The 20,307-nt window shown below is 40.5% G+C and overlaps 2 protein-coding genes across 17 annotated transcripts in view; one reads left to right on the top strand and one right to left on the bottom strand.

Moving 5' to 3' along the window:
• dock7 (dedicator of cytokinesis 7) overlaps positions 1–20,307 on the bottom strand; it is a 47,929-nt gene that overhangs the window by 26,947 nt on the left and 675 nt on the right. For all 16 annotated transcript variants that reach the window (XM_068707642.1, XM_068707636.1, XM_068707637.1 and 13 more), the window contains exons 2-14: positions 17,252–17,351; positions 15,813–15,988; positions 13,810–13,878; positions 13,546–13,675; positions 13,197–13,409; positions 12,889–12,974; positions 12,718–12,784; positions 12,060–12,209; positions 11,373–11,453; positions 10,902–11,064; positions 10,220–10,362; positions 9,978–10,071; positions 9,622–9,784 (exon numbers count right to left, since the gene is read on the bottom strand). In XM_068707642.1, the coding sequence (XP_068563743.1) occupies positions 9,622–9,784; positions 9,978–10,071; positions 10,220–10,362; positions 10,902–11,064; positions 11,373–11,453; positions 12,060–12,209; positions 12,718–12,784; positions 12,889–12,974; positions 13,197–13,409; positions 13,546–13,675; positions 13,810–13,878; positions 15,813–15,988; positions 17,252–17,351 (1,635 nt within the window). The remainder of the gene's footprint in view (positions 1–9,621; positions 9,785–9,977; positions 10,072–10,219; positions 10,363–10,901; positions 11,065–11,372; positions 11,454–12,059; positions 12,210–12,717; positions 12,785–12,888; positions 12,975–13,196; positions 13,410–13,545; positions 13,676–13,809; positions 13,879–15,812; positions 15,989–17,251; positions 17,352–20,307) is intronic.
• On the top strand, positions 3,618–8,399 carry angptl3 (angiopoietin-like 3). The gene is made up of 7 exons (XM_068707635.1): positions 3,618–4,282; positions 4,937–5,047; positions 5,200–5,311; positions 5,440–5,553; positions 6,005–6,100; positions 6,791–7,063; positions 7,172–8,399. The coding sequence occupies exons 1-7, from the start codon at positions 3,755–3,757 to the stop codon at positions 7,354–7,356; spliced, it is 1,419 nt and encodes a 472-aa protein (XP_068563736.1). The 5' UTR covers positions 3,618–3,754; the 3' UTR covers positions 7,357–8,399.

The following is a 20,307-nucleotide window of genomic DNA, read 5'->3' as shown; positions in this document are numbered from 1 at the left end:
ATAGGTTTAAAGTGGTTAGGGGATTTTACAACCCTAAACATTATTGTTGTCATCGTTATGATATTGTACTGTCAAAAACACAGTGGGAGGAGGCTGCATAATAGGATGTGCAGAGTCAGCCGGGATCAGCTGACAAACCGCAGTGACGTAGTGGAGTCTGTGGGGGGCGGCCCCACAGAGACCACAGCTGGAACCACAGCTGGAACCACAACTGACAAGGAAGCGTGGGAATCTCTTTGGTCTGATTATTAGAATCATTCCCTTCCTCCAACATTGTCAGCTTTAAAGTGGGTTGTTAAATTTGAACCGAAATAGACCCCAAGATGACTTCACTGTGGAAAAATCGGAAATCCCCAAATAAGCACAATGAGGAAGTGTCACTGATTGGTCAGTTCATCTCATCAGATTCATCTTTGGTTAATCAGTAGACATGAATATTGTGAAAGCAAACTCTACAGGTCTCCCAATAGACTCCCAACTGTACGATGACGGCTACCCACCTTCCCCATTCAGAGACCAGAGGCTACATAAGGGGACAGAGTCATGGTTTGCTGGCTCAATACAAAGATCAGGATACGTTTCACACCAGTAGGCCAGGTAACAAAGGCACTCTCTAGCAATTCAGAGAGTGCAGAAAAGAAAGGGTAAATAAATAGCCTGTCTGCCTTGTTAAGAGGACAACAAGATGTTGAAGGAACACCTAAATTATATTCAAAACTGGTTATACCCCCCAAAAAATTATTAAATACACTGACTACAAAGCAGATAAATATAGACAGTATTTCAAAATTAAATTTAACATTGTCAACCTTGCAAGGATTTATGCTTCACACATATTGTAAACATCAGCACAAATTGTATGGACAGTTCATTTTGACATTTTTCATCCTCACCAATTGGATGCATGTGCATATTAAATCCATAATGGATGGGGCTGCTGTCTGTGGTACAGTCATAAATGCCACTAGATGCCTAGCAGCACTGGATTGTATACCACCAGCATAACAAATGTATACTCCACTTCACACTGACTTTGCACACTCTTCTAAATTAATATGGAAAAGAAAAGTTTAAGAGGTTAAAACAAAGCAGTTAGAATTGAAATTGGATCAACAACATCTTAGATTATGCCTAAATTCAGTATAATTTCTCCCTTCTTGGTCAACCCAAGTGTCTGTTTCTTAAAAGCACAACAATCTGTGAAGACATTTCAAGAGGTTAGATATCTGTTTAAGCGCAACTAAATACTGGCAATAAATACTGGCAATGGCCCTTCCCACACTTCTTACACCCATCATTTGGATCTCAACTACACACCTGTAAAGCTTAGTGACTGCATCTTGCACGGTTGTGACGCTCTGACAGATACAAGATCTGTCCACAGACAGACATTTGAACACATTCTGTGGTAGTTCCCGCTACAGTAGGTGTCTCCAGGACCACATTTTGCACATTTTACCAGCCACACACCAACACGGCTGGTAATAAACAGACAGCTGATGACAGACTGACTCAGCCAATTAGGTGCAACAATAGTGAGTGAATGTGACATTTATTTTAACCTTGCGGTAAACAAAGGATGGGGTGGTGGAAGGTATCCACACTATCCAACCGTGGAACAAAGAACCTCGTCACAGCATGTTCAGAGCAGTCCTCTCACTCAGAGGTCAGCACAAGAGGTGATCAATGTAATATAATAAAATTGCTAAAAAAGATACAAATAAAATATCTTAGAGATAACGGATAGTAAGAATGAAAAGAATCAGTATAGCTACAGATACAACAGTATGAACAATAAACATTTTGAATGAAATTAGAATGCACAAAGTTAGAGTTCACTAAATATGATAACATGCACAAAACAGTGGACAGATCCTGTCACTTAAACAGACTGCTGAGGTGGTTTAATGCAGATTTATCAGGTGGAAAATGTCAAAGCAAATTTTATCTTGTACAGAACATGCCAGCTCCACAGAGAAAGGCCCCAGCAGGCCATGTGAGGTTCAAACCCTGAACCTCCTTGACGCTAAGCCACAAGGCTAACCACTGTGCTAACCACTGTGCTGGCATGACGGATACTGAATATCAGTACCAGCTTTATGCTGATCAAGCAAATTCCTGGCACATTCACTCATTACATTTTTTTCTTTTCTATAGGACCCTTTCTTTATGCTCTGTCCATATGAAAAAAGTATTAGTCCCTCATTACAGAGAACTGAGCTAATCCATCCATAAAACCGCAAATTACTAGAGAAAGCTCATTAAGATGACTGTGTGGTATTTTAACGTGCACTGTAACAGCCGGAGTGCCAAAATGTTTCCATTTTAAACCAAAGCCAAATATTCTGGTATTTTCTGCTATTTGTGACAAAGTAATATTTTTATAATAATGTAATAATCATTTACTTTTGCATTCAAAGTGACTGATCAGCTGATTAATAAAAGATGCAAGCAGCTGCAAACAAGACCTTTTTTTAATCTATACATGCCTTTATGAGCACGAAACTAAATGCAATGACTGCATGACACGGCAATTATTCTGTCCAGAAGGCCTTTTTCACAGCACATAACAGAACCTGCTTACTTTAGAGGTTGGGAACCATGCAGCAATGAGTGCCAAAAGTATAAATATTTATTTTCCAATTAAATACTACACCAAGTCATTTCCCTGATTACTTCCTCCTCCCTCTCTAGCTGAACAGTTCAGGTCTGCGTGAAACAACTTCCGAAGATTTTCCAGTAAAGACTGTGTTTAACAACAGAATGGAAAGATCCTTTCCAAGCTGCAAGCTGATCAGTAAACAATACAGTATATTCCACATCTCGTTTCTGGTGGTATTAAAAAAAATATCACATAAGGCATAGCAAACTTGGAAAAAAAAAAAAAAAAAAAGAAAAAAAAAAAAAAATATGACAAGGGTTGAGCAATAAAACCAAGATGATGAGTACACACTGTCCAAACTCTCCAACATAATTCATGCACAGTAGCTCAACCCTGGCACAGATGACAGGCTCACTCCCCTCCTCACACAAAAAGAGGAGGGGAGTGAGAGAGACAGAGCGAGACAGAGACAGATAGAGAGAGAGACAGAGCGAGACAGAGACAGAGAGAGAGAGAGAGAGAGAGAGAGAGAGAGAGAGAGAGAGAGAGAGAGAGAGAGAGAGAGAGAGAGAGAGACTGGTGCTGGGCTGATTCAGCACGATGCTAAATCAAACCCAGGAGCATTAATTACACACAGCATTATCAATCAGAGCAAAGTGTGTGCAGGGTTATAAGGTTTGAGATTGATCGGTCTGACAATCCATCAAAAACCTGTGGTGGCCATTGTTGGCTTTCTGCTGATCAGCTAAAGCTCTGCTGCACCACAGATGGAGAACAGGGTAGGGTGTGGTATAGAGAGGGGATTGGGGTTAAATGGGTAGTAGAGAACAGGGGGGGGGGGGGGGGTATATGTCATTTGCTCACTGCTGTGATTTGTTTGTTCAGGAGAGGGAGGGCTCGAGAGGGATTTGGGAGGAGGTGGGGGTACAGAGTTAAAACATAGTAGGGTTTAATGATCAGCTAATCCCCCCCTCCTCTACCGAGAGGCCAGTATATAACACAGGGCAGCCTGCTGCTCTCCCTTCATTTTAACAGCAAAGAAGTCTGGGCTACAGGCAGAGGGAGAGAAAAGAGTGTAGTGAGTAAGCAGAGGAAAGCAGGAGCAGTGCTAGAAATTATTTCATAATCACAGGATTGGACAAGAAAGTCACGATGAAGATGTTTTGCCTGTTGCTGCTGCTAGCTAGTCCAACTGCCGCCATCCCTCTAGAGTCCTCGGGTAGAGAGAGGTTCCCCACCCTGCCCTCCCAGGCCCTTACCACAGCACCGAGCCCAACCGAGGAAAAGTCTCGCTTCGCCATGCTGGATGACGTTCGTCTACTCGCAAACGGTCTGCTTCAGCTCGGCCAGAGCCTACGAGAGTTCGTCCACAAGACCAAGGGCCAAATCAACGACATCTTCCAAAAGTTGAACATTTTCGACCGCTCTTTCTACCAGCTCTCGGTGGTCACGTCCGAGATCAAGGAGGAGGAGGAGGAGCTGAAGAAGACCACGAATTTCTTGAAGGCCAACAACGAGGAAATCAGGAACTTGTCGCTGGAAATCAACTCTAAGATCAACGGCATCCTTCAGGAGCGCACCCAGTTGCAGAGCCAGGTGGGGAACCTGGAGGAGCGGCTGAAGGGACTGTCGCAGAGCATTTTCCCCGTTGATCAGCTTAGTGAAATGACAACGCTCAAGGTAAGCAGCAAGTCTGCTCTGAGTTCTTTATTCAAGTTTGCATCAGTCTGTGGATGCTATGTACTAAGCAATGGGAGAAAAGTGAGCAAATAAAAACAGCACCAAAACTCTCTTTTGAATCCAGCAAAGAATAAAAATGCATTTTACGTACTCTACTAATTTGAATAACATCAACCTAAATGCCACTTAAATTATTTCTGCACATGACTCAAAGCAATTTGCCCTATGTGATAACTTTTAATTTCATACAACAATGATCTATTGTTTTATTACAGTGAGGATTATTGATAAACTGTTGTATTATTGTTTCCAACTCCACTTAGACTTTGTCAAAATACGGTATGTGAGAAATATGGGCTGTAGAATTGTGCAAATGATAACCGGCATCAGAAACGCAACGTCACCTATTGGAAAGTGATTTGTGTTTTCTGTTGTTTAGCGTGGCCAACAGTCTCTTGGTTTCCATTTTATTACTGATAGAATTAACAATTCTACTAATTTAAGAAAGTACGTGCTGGAGAAAAAAACTGATGTTCAACCTGTTGTCAACAATTAGTTTGATTCATGTGACTCAACAGGTCCAAACGTTTAAAACATTGTAAAATACAACACATGTCGTATGGATTGATAATGCTTTTATTATGGTATTTTCAGGAAGTGATCGAATCTCAAGAGAAAACAATTACCAGTTTGCTGAAAGCTGTGAAGGAGCAGCATGATCAGCTTGACAACCAGAAAATCAAGATTCTAAACCTGGAGGAAAAGGTAGACGACTGTTCAACAGGAGTTCACTACATTTTGTCTTTAAAGGCCAAACATCTGCCATTCAGTGAGAACTTGCTTCATGTGAGGAAACTGCTTTTTACAGAGCCGACAAGATAATTTAACATCACAGATGTATTTGCATTCTCTTGCAGCTGAGCTATGACAGCTTTCAAGATACAGTCGATAAGCCGATGGATTTAGACCCTGCAGCGCCTGATATGTTTGAATATCTGACAGGAAACTCAACTGACCTGGACGGGAATGGTAACATTTATTGAAATGTATTATCAGTTATTCAAAATGTTGGCATAAATATTAAACGCTAAAACAAAAAGGAGAATGCAAAGGTTGGGGGGGGAATTGAATGCATGATTTTGTCAATTGTGTTTCAGACCTCCCAGTGGACTGCAGTGAGTTGTTTAACAAAGGAGAGACCAAAAGTGGACTCTATGTTATCAAGCCAAACCAATCTGAGCCATTCAATGTTTACTGCGAAATGGGTTCAGGTGAGCGAGACCACAGCAATGTGAGCTTTAAGTACAAGCAACAACATATCGTTTCTGTATTCACAAGCACTTACATGTACAAGATGAAGTATTGCCATTTATGCATGTTTCCAATCAACAAGCCACAAACAATAAACAAAAGCTTATCAAGCCAGATAGCCACAGCAGCAGGTTATCAAAAAGGGCAGACAATGGGGTGGATATCCCATTCACGGTATCTATAGCCCCTTTTACACAGATTCTGCAATGCTGCCATTAAGAAGATCCGCCATCACACCGGCTTTGCTTTTTTTACACTGAACCAAACAACAACCGCATAATGGCTTAATGGCGTAAAACAACTCTGTCACCCGAGTCCGTTTGTACCTTGTTTCTTGATCCTTGTGTAAAGTGTGGTGTGGCTAGTACAACAGTAACTTGACTTGCAATGTATTGCTAATCAATTCTATAGATGGGGGTTCAACTGTGATCCAACGCAGGGCAGATGATTCAGTGGATTTTGACAAGACATGGGAAGAGTATGAGATAGGCTTTGGAGATCTGGAAAGTGAGTACTTTTTAAACTTTGCATTGATTTCAGCTTATGTCATTTGCCAAAACTATACACATTTTGGATTTAGATATTTTCCTTCGAAGGGTTACACTAAATTTGTTTCAGATTTTTGATCGGGGGGACAAATGCAAGTACTTCCTGTAAGCCTGGTCATAGGAAATAGTAATTGTTACATATCAGTCCTGAACTGAAGACATGACTTCCTGTATTGTCTGATTACACAGCAAGTTTTGGCAGCTGTCCCAGCGGCACTTACTGGCTCAGACAGCCAGTCATATTGTAGGTGCAGTCATGTAACGTTCCAAAGTAAAGGCCCCTACAGCCATGAATTTTAGGTCTGCTACCTACCTAATGATTATACCTCAGTTTAGAGCAGCAATCCACCCAACGCCAAAGGAAACAAGTGTATATATGCGCATGTCTGCTCTGATTACAGATGGGTCTCTCTAAGTTTATTGGCGACAAGTAGGAACGGATAAATTACTGAATAAAAACAGCAGTGTGAGAAAATCTATCAATACTAAAAAAACAAGTGCTCCCAGGAATTTCCTATTTCAGATGAATTGTAAATACATACAAATCAATCTATAACCTCTGGAGATTCACTGCTAACAGACAAACCATTTTTTTCACATAAAATAACTACATCCTAACAAGTTCAAAACTGACTATTATGCAATGCAGAGGACTTCTGGTTGGGCTTAAAGAAGATCCACAGCTTCACTCAGCAGGGAGTTTACATCCTGCGTATTGATTTGGACGACTGGAAGGATGGGAAGCACTGGGCTGAGTATCGCTTTTCATTGGAGGGTTCCTCCAAGGGTTATACCCTTCACGTGAGCCACTTCTCTGGTGACCTGCCTGATGCCATGGCCAACAGAACCGGCATGAGATTCTCCACCAAAGACAGAAATAATGACAACCAGCGGAACTCCAACTGCGCTCGCAGTTACACAGGTAAAGAGTTATACAGGCTGATTCAGCGATGGTACATTTCTTAAGACCAACTTGTTAAGACCAACTTATCCTAATATAATTTATGTCTCTGTCCTGGCCCTTTGGCAGGTGGTTGGTGGTTCAATGCTTGCAGAGAGAACAACCTTAATGGAAGGTACTTGTGGTTGAGGGCAAAAGGACGCTCTATGAGAAGGAAGGCCATTTACTGGAAGCCTGGCACAGGGCCCTCATATTCCCTCAAGATGACCAAAATCACCGTACGACCAGCCCCCGCTGCTGAAAGCTTCAATTGAACCCCACAAGTCATACCTATTCTTACAAACACCACTGGCATTTTTCACAAACATTGATAAAATCTAATACTTAGCCAAAAGGTTCTATTGAAGTGGAACGTGACGTAACACTGACACATTCTCAGTTTATCTGCATCATTAAGTTGATTGCTTGCATACAGCGTTTTGTCGGAGGCGGGTGCTGACCAACCAATAACAGGCCAAAAAATTCAGAAATTGCTGACCTGTCACAATGACGCAACCATGCCATACAGGTCATTAACCTATTGGGTATAATCAAGCAAGGACAGTAGAATTGTCATGATGTAACATCTGCAATCATTTGCAAAATGGATATACCAGTTTCAGTGCTGGCTGCGAAATGCAACAGTACTGCAGTAGGAAAGAAAACTATAAGGAGAGATTACGAAGCAGCTCTAAAAACTGAGATTGCTTGGTTAGAACAGAGAACTTAAATGTATTTGACAGCTTCTATGTTGACAAAGCTATTTGAAATGAATATTATCTTAGTGATGTGAAACTGTTTCATGTTTCCAACAGGTTATTAGGTAAAGCATGTACATTATATAAGTCAATGTTCAAGAGAAACACTACATCTCCAACATCTCAAAAGGTGTCCATACTAGTGATTTTTTTTTCCCAATGAGCGTCACTTTTGTGCAGATATTTTACACTGATTCATCCCCAGTTTCATGGAACACAATTCAAAGAGTGGGGACAATGTCAGCAGTCAAACACTGCACAAAATGAGAGAAAGAGAGCTTTGGCAGCACAATGATGAGGGTTTTTGCTTTGTTTGTTCTATTTTTTTTACTCTGTAAAGTATTTAAACAATTTCATGCTATTATATGACTTCTGCTGGTACCGTTAGAAAAACATAATTTGTTTATTTCCAAATTTATTGAGTCATATTGACTCTTGTCCATTATTACAATATAGCTGTACTGTAAATGTGCCTCATACTAACACGCCATCCTAATACATAGCTATATGCTCTAACAAAACATATTTATGAAGTAAAAATAAAAATCTTGTCTAAATGACTAACATGGCCACGTTTTTTAAAGTGTGTTGATCTATAACGTTGTATTGAACTCAATCAAATGTAATATAACTTTAGTATATGTCCAATGAAATACTGCCATCGCAGTCAGTAAGACAGTATACTAATTCACAATTTAAAACAATATATTAATTCAAAATGTGGATGCCTCCAATTGCATGCTTCCACATTGCTATAATCTGCATACACTTTTTGTGTTTTCCAGCTCACAACCTGCATCGTCCTGTTTACAGCTCATAATCTCGATCAAGTTTAGTAACTGTTCAGGTTCTCTATGACGTCAGAGAGTATAGTATAGAGTATAGGATTAGGTTTACGAAGAAAAGAAACCTGTGAAACCAGACAACTGCCTTCACATTTAAATAAGTAAAAGAATAATACAAATGCAATAATTATGCTTTCCTTTCACCTAGTTCTGCTGGCTCTCAATTATGTCTGGCATTAGTTAATCTACAATAGGAAGGCACCTGGTTATTTGCAGACAAAGAAGGCCTGTGGTAGCACGGTCATGTCAGCAGCAACGTCTGGCAGTAACAACATCTCTCAAAGTGACCTTTCCAGAAATAGCACTTGTTCACATGGAACATGTACGCAGTACACTGGCTTTTAACAAGGAGGTGAACATTAACAAGACACAGTGTCAGACATCACTGTACAAAGCTGGATTTGATTGAAGTGATTTCTGCAGCTTTAAATTGTGTTCAGGCTCTGATTGAGGTTGTTGTCCTTAACGGACTAAATGATCACTACAGGGAGTTTGCATCCGGAGTTTTGTATCCGGCTCATGGAGCATGTGGCGTTTTGCCTGTTTTCACCTGTATTCTCTAACAGGCTATCAATGTAACTCTCAATAGAAAAACAACAGCTGCTAGTGGTTATATCCATCCTTGGATAAGTAAATAATTTCCAAAAAGGCAGTTAACTATGAAAATTACTATTGAAATTTAACATTTGTACAGCCAACTGAGCTATGCCTAAATGACAGGTATGAGAGGGCTATGTTTAAATACATTTCATATCAATTCATTCAAAAGTCGCTTTACAATGAAAACAGTTAAAAACAGCTTGTATTTTGTGCTACCTATTGACAAAAAAAGCTTTATCTTGACAAAATGAATATACTCTCCAGACAAAATTGACCAAACTGAAAGATATAAAAACAAAGGCTCAGTTTCCATACTCAAAATGTTTTTTTTCTGTACCTGTATGTGGTGTTTGGCACATAGACGTCCCTGGCAGGGAACTCCAGGATTTCCCTGGTGGGGCGTACCCTGCTGTCTGGGTAAGGTTTGACCTGCAGAAGGTCAGGGGTCAGGCAATAGTGTGGGTTCTCCGGAGCTGGAGAAATGTCCAACTTCAACTGGGCTGTGGTGACAGAATGGAAAGGGTGTACAGGGAGGTAAAGAAAAAGAAAAGGTGATATATTTATTTGAAACACAAGTGGTTCACGTCTTAAAATTTCCAAGTAATTCAAGGGAATCGTGACAACAAATGGAGATGAGCGTCAGGTTAACAACTACTGAAGGAATACATAATGACTCAATCAAAATGATTGTACCTGTGATGGGTCTGAGTCTCCTCAGGACCGAAGAAGGCCTTCTCATGTCAGCTAAGAACTTATACAAGTCCTCATCACTCAGTCTGTCCCCCTCCTAAAAAACTCACATGTGCAACGTGTAAATATTTCATTCAAAATTACAAAGAGAAAGCTGAACGGTGTATGATAAGTAAGAGGACCAATCAGCCCAATCAGTGCTTAAAAAACATGTATCAGACTTGTATATATGTGGTTGTGGAGACCTGTTTGAAAAAGTTGGTGATGGTAAGTGTCGCAGGTCTAAATCCTGTCAGACTGCATGACTCGTCTCCACTGGTGGTTCTCTCCAGGGAACGCCTTCCCATGATGCTCGAGTTCCTTCGTTCTGACCATGAGCCTTTTCTCTCTGCACACAAGGGGGAAAAAACAACAGCAGCATTTATATAAAAAAAAAAAAAAAAAAAAAAAAAAAAAGAATTCTGTTTATGGACAGAATTTTCTTTTATGGGATGCTACAACAGGCTCAAGTTTAATCCCATATTTCGGTCCCATGGGACAGAGAACATACATTTCTGTGATCTGCCTAGCAACAAAACGGCAGCCTCCACAATCAGCATCAAAGATACCCTGTGAGGTTAAAGGTTAGACAAACACCAAAGGTCACACTCAAAATAACACACCGAGGATCAATATGGCATGATGTTTTGCTCTCTGTTTGAATTTTTCTTGTACTATTTGTTGTTGGCCCATTAGGCGAGTATGTATCTGTTACATTTTGTTTTACAAAGTCGGGAAATGTATCTGGTATCAGATCGGTACTCTGTATCAGCCAACACCCGAAGCCCAGGTATCGCTTTCTGTATCTGGACTGAAAATCCCTCAGCGAGACACCATATGTTTACAGTTACAATCCAAAGGGTTGTGTTAAAAAGGGGAATGTCGGACCTGTGAGGCTCATCTCCAGCTCCGTATCTCTCTCAAGACTGCCAGCACTGTTCACAATGTTCATCAGGTGGATGGCGGTCCAGGCGAAGGGCATGCGGTAGCGGCCAAGACGTTGGCAGAACTGCTCCGACTGGCCACGAAGCTTCTCTAACTTCTCTTTATTCTACAGATAAAAAACAAGTTCACTTAAGTTTGTTAAATCTGACATTAAAAAAAACTAAACGTAGCCTACATTACATGGTCCTAATAATAAGCTTATATTACGGTTTACGTATTCACTCATTCAATAAAACTTGATTACAAATTGTAGAACATTTCGGTGATAATATGGTTTGCATTGCCTGGAATGAGTGATGTCATTTGGCTAACATAATAGATAAAAAATAACAGTTATTATCTGTAATAGTATTATTATAATTCACCTGAGATATGCCTCAAAAGGTTTTATGTCATCATTCACACGGATCATACCTTGGCAGCATCTGACTCTTTGAAGACCATGTAAGGCTCAGCACACTCTCCAATATCACCTTGCTGCAGTACCTTTTCGAGCTGCAGACAAAGCACATACATTTAGTTGCCTCCCTCACACACAGCAGCAAAATGATCGAATGGGACAAAGACTGAAAAGTGGATGTCATATTGTATTGGAGGACCATTCAAGGGATCATATATTCTTTTTAAACAGAAACCAGTGTAACACTGGCTCCTACAGAGACTATTGCATTGTGAGTTGTTTGCAGCCTTAATGTTATGAGGCTAGCAAGCTCCTTTAACAGTATAACAGTATCAATTATTGTGTCTTTCAGGGTGAAACCTACAGGGGTTTCTAATGGCTTGTGTAGCGCGTTTTGCTGCCATGAAGGAAATTATGATGAGTGAAAACGTGTCGAAAGCAGCGACCAACGTCTTTACTGCTTAATTTCCACTATATAGTTTGGCTCGACTCAACACTTTTGGTGCAAGGCCCTTTTCTACATTTTGTTTTCCAAAGAGGATAGTATTCCCCCCAATGTAGAGGGGATTCTTGGGGAAACTTTCCCAACTAGACGAGCCTGAAAGTGTTTTGCATCTTCAAAAAATCTTTCGTCTGACACACTGAGACATATTATCTATTTATTTGCAAAATCAAGACAAAATAAATCAGAACTGTCTGACCTTGATGACAAGGAAGACATCCTGGGAAGGGTAGGAGATGGAGAATATGGCAGAGCGTGCCAGCGTGGAGATGGCTGCTGTCTGAATGTGCGGACGAAGCATCCCCTTCGTCTGCTCAGAGTTAAGGTCGAAGAAAAAGTTCTCCGATATCTGAGGGACACATCAAAAAAGACACACAGGTGATTAGAACACAATCATAACATACATTTTAACTGTAGTCCATTGTCCATACCATAACAACCATATTCAATCATCATTTTTAAGTGAATGGCTGTGTTACAGCAACCGTATTTCTTCCTTGTAGTGGCTGACAATCATGATAACATATCAGTAACAAATGACCCACTTGGTAAAGTAATGGAGCTCCTGTGCAGAGCAATATATATGAGAGATTTACTTGTCAAGGCAACTGCTACCCTCTAGTGTTTGTCAGCTAAAGGGAAGTGGAGACAACCAGCAGTGGATGATCTTCTTCAGATAGATACATGGTTACAGTTTATGATTTAACTGCATTCCTACAAGCATAACAGGCCCACAACATAAAGTTTTATAGTCCACTCATCAAATTCATTTTGGCCTCCCAACAATTTTAATGGTTTGCAGAAGTGACACAACAACTCAGGGCTGAGGAGGCACTGAGGAAAGCATAACAGCTTACCTTTTTCTTTTCCTTGACATCGTATAAGGCCAAACTAGCAAATATCGGTTCAATTTCGATTTCAAACCTTCAAGGGGAGAGGAAAAAGGAGTGGGGTCAGCAGAAAGCAGCAGTTAAATAAAAGAGTTAAAGGCTTTTTTTTTCCCTGAAAAAAGGCTGTCCACCACTTACTTCAAGGACAAGCACTTGACGAGTAGCCTCTGGCCAAAGTGTTCTTTGGGTACTTCAGGTACACAGTGGCGCTCAATGGGCTCCTCCTACACATTCAGAGAAGATCACACACACACAAAAAATCAGTAACTCTTTTTCAACACGACTGTGAATGTCCACGCTGTGATGAAAAACAGATTACTGACATCCTGGGACTGGTTTAAAACACAGAAGATTGAATTCATTGCCTTACCTGGGCTGAGTAGCCTTCAAAACTTCTACAGAAAATTACAAAACATTCCAGCGAAAGTAAACGGGTAAAAGTCTACCTCATCGAGGGCAGGGTGCAGAGCGAAGACTTCGCGGTGGCGGTTGGCCTTGCGATGCTCTTCGTTGTGCCTGTCGATCTCCTCGTTGGGGGCCCGGTCGAGGAGGTGAGGGAGGAGGGCATCGGGGAGGGAGTTCTTCAAGTCAAAGATGCTGCAGGCCCAGCTGCCACGTGGGGTGTCGTCTATAGACATCGACCGCCGCTTCAGGTCATCCTACAGGACAAACAACACACACAAAAAAAAAATCATACTATTTATGTGGTCATCCAAATATCTTTCGATCACCAATCTGAATCTTTTTTTTCTGTTTTCTTTTTTTTTTTTTTTTAACGACTGAATGATTAAGTACCTGGTCATCCTGGTAGCTGCTGCTGTCTGGCATCTCATCCGCCTCAAACACTTGTTTGGGCAGGCCTTTCTGGCGCTCCTTCTGCTTGTCCAGAGTGTTGGGGTTAAAGCCTGTACCAAGCTTGTGGTATCTAACGGGAAAAACAGTCTGGTGCTTAATATTAATGCTCAATGTGGTCATAACGTTTTACAGCTGTAATGTCAATTTTAAAGAGTTAACGAGTGAAATCGGGTGATAAAACAATTCCACACAGTGAAGCCTTACCTTCTGTTGACGACGGCCCAATCTTCTGTGTAGGATCTGACACAGTCTCTGACATGAGTATCAGTGTCCCTGAAGCCAGACACACTCAATCAATCAAACACGTTTTATTTTAACAGCGAGGGTCAGACTTTTAATGCATTAGTCTCAGTGAATAAAGATGACAGGCTATCAGGCTGACGTTATTTCATCTTCCTGGTACATCACACAGTGACGTACACTTGCAATGTTTGTGTCAGACCAAGAGCCAAAGCTGCAGTAAGTAATGACATTAAGCCCACGAGCCTTTCATCTTTAAACATGTGGTGCAGTGTAGTGACTGAACAACACTACTTTGCAAACTTTTGAAAACACAGCCTTTTTGCAGAAGTCACTATAACCTCCGAAAGTCCAAAAAGGAATAGCAGCAAAATAAGAAAAAGAAACTGATAATAGCATACACAAAAACACCATTCTCTTATTTCTTTAGACAGGAGGCGATCGGTATGATTAGGTTACTTTACTAATGAAACTCCTTGTGTGCAGCATCGAACACAAAGTAGGGAAACTGGAAAGATAGAGTTAGCAAAGCCTCATGGCCATGTGGCAGACAAATTGAAGAGGGCAGCGTGGCAAGTGATAACATTTACCATTTAATAAATGATAATAGAGATGGAAAATGGAAATCAAACGGGGAACCACATGGTAAATGAAAATGCAAATAGAACATTTATCACCCTCTAAATCGTTATATCTAAAGACAGTGCTCATAATACAATTTTAAATTGCAATATTCGGTTCAAATTCAGACTCTGGTATATATTATCTATAATCTATTTGCTTAGTGTTTATTTTTATGAATTCAAGTTACTAAATGTATTTAATTAACAAAGTATATGCATTTAGTGATTTAAAGCTCCGACAAAGAACTTTCATTTGGTGTTGATTTTGATGGTCCCTGCGGACGAAAGTGGTAGTGTTACCGAGTTCCAGAGTCCCTTTAGAAAAGTTCTTAATCTACTCCAGCAGGTTCTGACAGTCTTCCACACGCAGTCCTGGTTCTGGTTCTCCCGTGCACGCATTCATGAAAAACATTGCCAGTGTTTCCTGTAGGATTTGTTGTCACAGCGGGCTGGTGGTCATCACACTGGGTTTAACTGTGTAACGGCAGCAACAGATTGTTAGCTGATGCAGCGGGGAGTCGGTGCATTCCGGGATCAGAAAACTGTTCGTTTCTGCCGTTACTGCTAACTCAGATTTAGCACTTTGTACTTAGGACACAGTTTGGGCTCGACGAGCAACGCGCTGTGCCTTGCTCAACGCAGCAAAAAGCCACCATGGCGCCTTACACGCCGTTGGAAATAATGGGTTTCATGGTGCTGTTGTCACGTTCTGTGTAACAGACCCTTAAGACCCAGGCGCTGGATGAATTCGAAGTTGCTACTCCCATGAACTCTAGAGCTGCCATCCTCTCTCCTTTTGGAAAAGTAGTCTCCTGGTGGCGGGGAGCAAGGAACTGCTAGGGTGCTGGCTAGTTAATTATTTCTTCATTTGTGGTGTAATAATCATTAAATTCAAGCTACTGTAGCTGTCATCTTTAGTGGGCCACTGCTGCAAAATGTATACCAGAAACACTGATTGTGAGATATGGTTTTATATCGACATGAGAATTTACGTTGGTGGCTGAAACAAAGCTAACGGTAGCTGCATTTGTCACTGCAAAGCTTTCTGTGATTAAGAGCATGATGGCCAACATGCACCAGGCAATTGACAGTAGTATGTATTAAGTTGAGACTAATAAAGTGAGTAAAGCTATTCATGACCAAGTTTCTTCTTTTCTTTCACTCACTTTCAAAACAAATGTGTATGTGAAGATCGAGATATTTACAATTCGAGACCGAGGCGCTCATGGAAAACACTACCGGCCTTGTCCACAGGGGCCAGCAAAGTCAACACAAAATGATAGTTCAGTGTAGTTGCTTTACCTCCACAACTACTTCAGTATTTCAACCGCACAGCACCCTTACCCTTCCTCCGGGACAGCTTGCGCAACAGTGCGACACTCCCTGGGTGTGTGGATGACCTCGATATCATCTGGGGGGAACTCAATCAGATCTCTCAGGGGACCCGACTCAACGATGGGAGGGTGAGTGATGAGGTACTCCTCAAAATCCACCGGCTCCACCGCCTCTGTGAGGGGAACCTGGTGAGCAGTGAGAGGGGGGATCAGAGGGATGGAAAGAGTTCATTAGCTGTGAAGACTTTGTCAGCTATTCAGTTCTCCCGTCGGCACCTCTTCTTATATTTAATGTACATAAATGTCTTGGCAAAGTCTTAAAAGTCTCGCGTTTAAAGCTTTAGGGAATTGATTCCCCACAACACATCTGAGGAAAGTAACAGAACTCACACCACTAACAGGTCCAAAATATGGGGTGATTTCTGTGGAGAGGAAAATCCCTTCTAAAAAAGATACATTTGTGATGTGGGCAAATGTTTTAAAATGCCGTCAAGATGATACAAGCAACCAGATTAGCAAGTGTGCTACAAGCTTAGCCTAATGGTTTTGCTGGTCTGACTATGCTTCTAAAATGACAAACCCAAGGGTAATCTCTGTTTCAGCAGGTTCAGTTTAAGTGTGAAAGTGTGCTTATGTTTGTCTCTGTCTCTCTCTCTCTGAATATAAATACCTTTCACAGTTTAATTAAAAGCCAACTGTAGCCCTAATTAAAGAGGAGAGGGGGAGTGTTTGCTGGTGTTGTGGCTCCGGGCTGCTCAGGAGGAACTTGGCACTTACCCTTTAACAAACATATCGTCTGGCCTCAGTCATTTGTAACCCTACAAACACTGCAGCAGAAATTGGATTTGGGGAACAGGCCAATCAGTGGTTAACCCTCATGGTATTTAGCATGACATAAACAACAGCTGTGCAGCCATTCTAATAAACAGAAAATGACATCCTTGTCTTAGGTTGTAATATTGTGGTGAGACCATTATCAGCAGGCATCGCTACTGTTAAAATACTATACTTGTAAAGGCTGTATGACAAAAGGACCATGTAGCTGAACTGAGTCATCAATATTTGATGGTGCATGTCTAACATTTAACCTACATTTCAACGCTTGCAAATCTGCAAAAAGTTATAGTTCAAATAAAATCTACACTCTATAGCTTCACATCGAGAGAGAAATAAAAACATTTGTGTTGTTTTCCAACTAGCCCAGTATGTGATTTCTTTATACCAAAACAGTTCATCATGGTGTGTGATTGTTTTCCCAACATAGCAGACACCAGAATTGTATTTGGGCTAATGTGAAAAATAAACAGCATCTCAACTGTTGACAGCTGAGACACTGTCATTGTAATTTATGCTGTGTTTTCAGACAGCAGCTGTCACACTTGTATGATGATCAAAGACACGATATCAACAGTAGGCTCCGGCCTTTCACCGGTCTCTGAGACTACTCACTGTGTTGCTTGTTGCGGCCCCAACGTTGAGGTTTTTGAATAGTTGTGGGGACCCCCCATACTGGCCAGCTATCTGCTTTCTGACCTCTGCTGCCACAGTCCTGCAAACAGAGGAGAGGTGGAAGGGTTTAGGGAGGGAGGAAGAGAGAGAGAATACAGTCCATCTAGAAGTCTGTGTAAACTAGACACTGTTGGCTTAATTAGGGCTTGTTATTAGGACTGGGAATCACAACAATACAATACTGTAACAATGGGAGAAAACAGGTGAGTCTGCAAAACACAATACTGAAAGACACTCCGCTATGACACATTATGATCGATACTGCGAGGCAATCTTCTATTACACAGCCTAAAACCAGTGGAACTGAAGAGGAAAATACCCCCCTTAAATAGCTTAATTAAGCAACATGAGCTTATTGTCATACTACATAAATTCTGCAACATCAAGGCGGGCATGTCGTACCTCTATCTCTTTCCTTGTTCCCTGTCTCTCTCCCTACACTGTGAACTGTTAAATAAAGGCAAAACTGACGACAAAATAAAAAGCTGTATATTTCAGATGTGTGTGCGTATCAAAAGAGAAAACAATCGCAGCTCCAGGACCACCGTACCAACAGTATCACAAGATACACCACCTCTATCACTTGTGGTAGCTGTCCCACTCCTTTGGCTGAAAATAAACAGAAACCTTCAAACTAAATTAAAAGTCTCAATGCCAATTTTACCTTATAATTCAATCAAATACATTCAGTCCCGAAAAGGCCTTTTTTTTATTTTTTATAAAGAGTAAGAAATTGCAAAATTCATTAATTGTTATTTCGTGGAGAACATGAAGAAATTCAATGTTAAAAACAAAGTGGCTAACATTATGCAATAATAATATTGTGAGATATTTTATGGTTTCAATCATAAGTGACACCTGATGACACTTGACACTCAACTGAAATAAATCAACATATTAAAAGCATTCCTTCACACTGCTGAATTTTGCTATTTTTTGTTACCTCAAATACATGAAGCTTTTAAAGATTAGGCTACCTAACTTGAACAATTTTACACGCAGTTAGGATTTTCTCTGTCTCATAGTCTTACTGTATTGCTTCGGACAAACTCCTATATTCCACCCAAACAGAGAGGAAAGAAACAAATAAAAACCTCCGGACCCCAGTGGTTAGCACAAAGCTCTTGCTGTTCAACAACTGCTGTTGTCACACTCATACACAGGTGCTTTAAATCACAGCAAGCACCAAAAACCACTCAGACCTTTGCCTTGAACAAAACAATGACGCAGCAAGTAGCCCAAAGTGACACAAACAAATAACAAACTTGAACCAAGGATGAGGTTCAAAACTCTGAAGGCACAAGGTGACGTTACACAGGTAACACAGAGGCTGTATGGATCCAACAAATAGGATTAACCATGCTTATTCATTATAATACTTTTCATCATAAGCATTTTCTGTTTGTCTTCGCTCTCCATTCTGATATATATCGCAATAACTAGTTTGAAGGTTACAGTAATGGTGGTGAGCAAGGATTAGGTGTGATCCAGTCAGCAATGTTGCAAAACCGCAAACGTCTCAACAGAGTCTGGTTTCCCTAAAGCCACCATAGTGCTGAGTTCATCACTGTTCCGTCATAAAAAAATACAAGGTTGCAAAACAGAGGAGGTTTAAGCTAATCTTCTACAACGACAGCTGCATGGCCCGACTTGCCAGTTTTAAGAGGAACTTCATTTAGAATACCATGATAACGTGCTGTAGTAGAGATGCAGCGCTGTCACAAACGAAGAAAGGCAACGGCACTGAACCGATAAACACATTCCACAGTCCTCCCACCAGACCTTCACTCAGCACTGGTCACCGCACAGACAAATAACTTGGGTAAACAAACAGCCGTCTCTATCTTGAAGATGGTAACAACACCGACAACTCCCAGGGGAAAAAATATATTAAATGGTGGCATTTGAAGATCATAATATAAGAGAACCATTCACATGTGGTGTAAACTTCTGGGTTAAAGTCACTTTAGTAACACAACTTTAGTAACTTTGTTTATCTGCCTCAATATGTGACATAAGCTAACTTACTTCCATTACTAAAAATCACTTAAAAAGGTAGAATTGAGGCACTTTTTTGTAAATGAAGAACGTGAGCAACATTAAAAGACTAAGAGTATGAAAACACCTTTTTAACCTTGTGTTTAGGGACGTTTCACTGAGATTTCAACTGCACAAATTCATGACGTGGATACAATATGAAAAAGACTTGCACAGTATAATTCTGAAACAACAGGCAACCACCTTTGTGAAGTTTAACAGGCGTATTTCCTGTTGAAACTGTGTCAGAAAGTAGTCTCCTCAGCTGACCATCCTATCAGGCATCTCAGCCTTATCTTGTGTGAACAACCTGCCATGAGATGGGGCATTCTCAATCCACATAAATCAATACGAAAACTCTCAATAATAGCATGTGATTTTGACTGGATTCACACTATAATAGAAATGCATACAACACCAACAAAGAAGTAAACATCCTGACATCCATGATCACAGCAGACACAACTTCAGAATCCAACCTGCAATGTTTATTGCATTTTATTTGACTTGAAGAAAAATAAACTGGGCTCAACTAGATTAACACAGAGAAGATCATGTGTATGTTCTGTAATAATGTAGTTTATACATATAGAAAACAAAAGATAGATATTCCTCCTCTGCAACTTCATATCATCATGATAACCTCTATTCCATGCAGTAAAGATGTCTGACATTGATTCAGAGGAAAAACTGAATCAATAAGCAGACAAATATTAGTTTTCTCTAAATATTTACAAGATTGACTTGACTGTGAATTCAATGATCAGCAAAACATGTTTGTGTTGATAGTTAGACAACAGAATATATATATATATATATATATATATATATATATATATATATATATATATATATATATATATATATATATATATATATATCGTTGTCTGTCTATCAGCTGGGATGACGGTATTTGACAGGTCGCACAAAGACCTTTGTTAAAGAGATTAACGTACTTT

Source organism: Cebidichthys violaceus, unplaced genomic scaffold (assembly GCF_023349555.1).
Source record: "Cebidichthys violaceus isolate CVI_PGR_0920_01 unplaced genomic scaffold, fCebVio1.0.p SCAF_13, whole genome shotgun sequence".
NCBI classification, from domain to species: Eukaryota; Metazoa; Chordata; class Actinopteri; order Perciformes; family Stichaeidae; genus Cebidichthys; species Cebidichthys violaceus.
Note: the sequence above shows the minus strand (reverse complement) of the source record. Positions and strands in the feature narration are given on the sequence as shown.